This window comes from Anguilla anguilla, chromosome 7 (genome assembly GCF_013347855.1).
Source record: "Anguilla anguilla isolate fAngAng1 chromosome 7, fAngAng1.pri, whole genome shotgun sequence".
Lineage (NCBI taxonomy): Eukaryota > Metazoa > Chordata > Actinopteri > Anguilliformes > Anguillidae > Anguilla > Anguilla anguilla.
Window position 1 is genome coordinate 10,354,083 of NC_049207.1, and position 3,427 is coordinate 10,357,509.

General features: G+C 49.1%; 1 protein-coding gene across 1 annotated transcript; it reads left to right on the forward strand.

Annotated features, from left to right (window-relative positions):
* The first annotated feature begins 403 nt into the window (after positions 1 to 403).
* LOC118232321 (kelch repeat and BTB domain-containing protein 13-like) lies at positions 404 to 1,972 on the forward strand. Its single transcript, XM_035427227.1, has one exon. The coding sequence runs from the start codon at positions 515 to 517 to the stop codon at positions 1,958 to 1,960; it is 1,446 nt and encodes a 481-aa protein (XP_035283118.1). The 5' UTR covers positions 404 to 514; the 3' UTR covers positions 1,961 to 1,972.
* Positions 1,973 to 3,427: the final 1,455 nt, after the last annotated feature.

A 3,427-nucleotide genomic window follows, 5' to 3' on the forward strand; every position in this document is an offset into this window, starting at 1 on the left:
AAATGCTCAATATGACTTATTAATAATAAATCATGATGTCCATAATTGCATTTGTGAACACTTTCACATTCAAAGTGTCCATCAACAGAAAAAATTCTAGCAGCTTTACACAAATCTGGACACCCCACAGGGCCCCTAACAGTTTCGTAACCATAGCCAAGATCAAACTATATGTCAGCTTTATTTATTGCAGGGTGGTGTAACTGGGATCACTTTGACCTTCCACTTACTGTAATAGTTTTTCTTCTTCGACCTGATATGTAGTAGACATTTGTCACAGATCCCACAGCTACAGTATCTATGGCCAGTGCTATTAATAGAGACATGGATTCCATTTCAAGTGTACCCGTGTCATGTGGACACGGTTCTGTCCCCTCCTCCCAACATGTGCGGGGAATTTCTTTGGAAAAGAGCACGAAGCATTCAAGATTTCTATGCCGCCATTTTCTGTTGGGGTGCCGTTCTACCCCCACCCCCCCAAAAACCGTGTGTAAGATGAGCTGCTGACACATTCATGGAGCCAAACAGCTGCCACGGCCTGGAGGTCGAAGCCAAGGTGGAAGGGGGGCCGGCGGCGGACACGAAGATGGCTGACCTGAGAGTCCGAGTGGAGGGGAGCGTTTTCGTGGTGGAGAGGGCCCTGCTGGAGCGGGGCAGCGAGTACTTCCGCGCCCTTTTCCACTCGGGAATGAGAGACTGCCGCCAGGAGGAGCTGGATCTGAAGGGCCTTCGCGCGCGAGGCTTCGCCGTCGCGCTCCAGGTCCTGGCGGGCGGGAGGCCCGCGCTGAGCGACGACGACGAGATCGCGGAGGCCGTCGAGTGCGCCGCCTTCCTCCAGGTGGAGTCTCTGACCAAACACCTGCTGGACCTGGTGGACTCCGACAACTGCCTGCTCATGTACCAGACGGCGGCCGCGTTCGGCCTCCTGGAGCTGTACGACGGCGCGGCCCGGTTCATTCGGGACATGTACCCTGACCTGGAGGAGGACCTGAAATGCCTGCCGGGGGAACTCGTGGAGTACGTGGAGTCGCTGGCGCCCAGCGTGTTCGTGGCTGTCGGCACGCACACCAGCTGCACCACCGCGGAGCTGCCGCACGCCGCCACCAGGACCGTGTGCTACTTGGACGAGGACGAAAATGACTGGAAGGTTCTGACCGAGCTGCCAATGGAAGCCAGCACCACGATGGCTGGCGTGGCGGTGCTGGACAACAGGCTGTACATAGTGGGGGGCGTGTGCGGGGGGCGCAGACTGGCCATGGAGTCCTGCTTCTGCTACGACGCGGCGACCAATGCGTGGAGCGCTTTAGCCAGCCCCCAGCAGCTACGCTACAACTTCATGCTGGTGGGCCACGAGGACCACCTGTACGCGATTGGAGGGGAGTATGAGAAAGCGATCATGGCTTCGGTGGAGAGATACCAGGTCTCCACCGGGACTTGGTCCTTTGCATCCGACCTGCCCCGACCGGTGTCCGGCGGGGCCTGCACCAAGGCCATGTCCAGGATATTTGTGTGCCTGTGGAAGCCGATGGAAACCACCGAAATCTACGAGTACCTTCCCAACAGGGACCGGTGGACTCTGGTCACGACGCTCATACGGCCCCAGAGTTACGGCCATTGCATGGTGGGCCACAGGGACGACCTCTACGTGATGCGAAACGGCCCCTCCGACGACTTCCTGCGGTGCGTGATGGACTGCTACAGCCTGACCTCGGGCCAGTGGACGGCCTTGCCGGGGCACTATGCCAACAGCAGGGGGGCGCTATTCACCGCGAAGGTGCGGGGCGACTCGGCGTTCACCGTGAACCGCTCGGCCACGCTGGAGTACGCCGTCAAGGACAAGAAGTGGAAACCCAGAACGCAGCTGAGAGGTTTCCCGAGAAGCGGCTCCATGTGGACCTTCTTCCTCAGGCTTCCTAAGGCCGACACAAGGCCCGTGCGTAACCGAGCGCTCCACAGCTGATGTGACGAGATCACCCGCCATCTTTTAAACCCACTTCACTGATTGGTTTATTGTTCATTAAACATAAAAAATGTCCATTAATAAGTTTAATTATTGTTTATTTCCATTCATTCATTTGCTTATTTGAATATTGCTTTAGTATTTCATATATGATTAAACATTTTGATATTATGGTAAATTAATAATATCAGAATATTCATAATATCATTCAATTTAATAATTATTTTTAATTCATAAATGTAAGCACAATGACATTAATAGTAATTTATATTTAAATTTCTATTCATTAAGCATAAACAATGTTTGTTAACACAAGCTTTATTTGCATTAATTAAATTGTTTCATTGGGTATTGTTTAAGTAATTAATATACACCAATTGACCACAACATTAAAACCACCTACCTAATATTGTGTAGGTCCCCCTCGTGCCACCAAATCAGCTCTGACCCTTCGAGGCATGGACTCTGGTATATTTGGATTTCTGCATATATTTGCATCTACTGTATATTTGTATCTGATGTTTTGTATCTACGGTAAGAGCTGTTTTACGGTCAGAGCTGTTTTGGCGCACGAGGGGGACCTACACAATATTAGGCAGGTGGTTTTAATGTTGTGGCTGATCGGTGTATGATTAAACATTTTAATATTATGGAAAATTCATGATATTTAATTATATTTCAGTGATTTTTTATGGTTACCCTATCTTTGTTATGTATGGGACAAATGCAATTTTTCCGCTCTTTTCTAGTGGCATAAAATTTTATATATCCTTCAGGCTTACTACAGGAAGATGCAAAGTTTGGGGTTTTAGTATTGCTCTTGTGAATCTAAATGTGGGAGACATGCTGGGAGTTTCAACACCTTTAGAGAATTTCAGCATATCTTGTTCTGTAATAAAACTTCTGCCACAGAACAGGAAACTGATGAGAGCAATCTGAATGGGTACAATCAAACCGGTGACAGTGTGGGTTGCTTTACAAAGTGGCGCAAAAGTACGAACCAGACAAAAGAGACGAGAAACCAATGCTCAATGAAACAAGTATGCCATCTGTTTATAATGAGGAAGTGCTAGACATGACAAAAAACAGTGCAACTAGAGCCATATACAGGCGGGCAATGAATACACAACAATGGCTATAGCTGCTACCACTCAGCATGTTTAGCGGCAGCATTCTCACCAATCTGGTCTTTTTCAGGGGGCAATGAGTGCATTTTCTGCCGTTTGAATGTCTGCCAGGTGACTGGCAGCCAGCATAACCATTGGAGGGCAAGATGAAGTAAGGAATGAATCGACGTGAGTGTAACACAAGGAAATACACACACACACATACACACACAAGCACACATAGACACACACACCCAGACAGACACACACACACATACACACACACACACACGCGCACACACATACACACACAAGCACACATAGACACACACAAACAGACACACACACACACAGATGAGTG

What these genes read in the sequence shown, in the direction of transcription:
- LOC118232321 (XM_035427227.1), top strand. Translation starts at nt 515, where the DNA reads ATGGAGCCAAACAGCTGCCACGGCCTGGAGGTCGAAGCCAAGGTGGAA.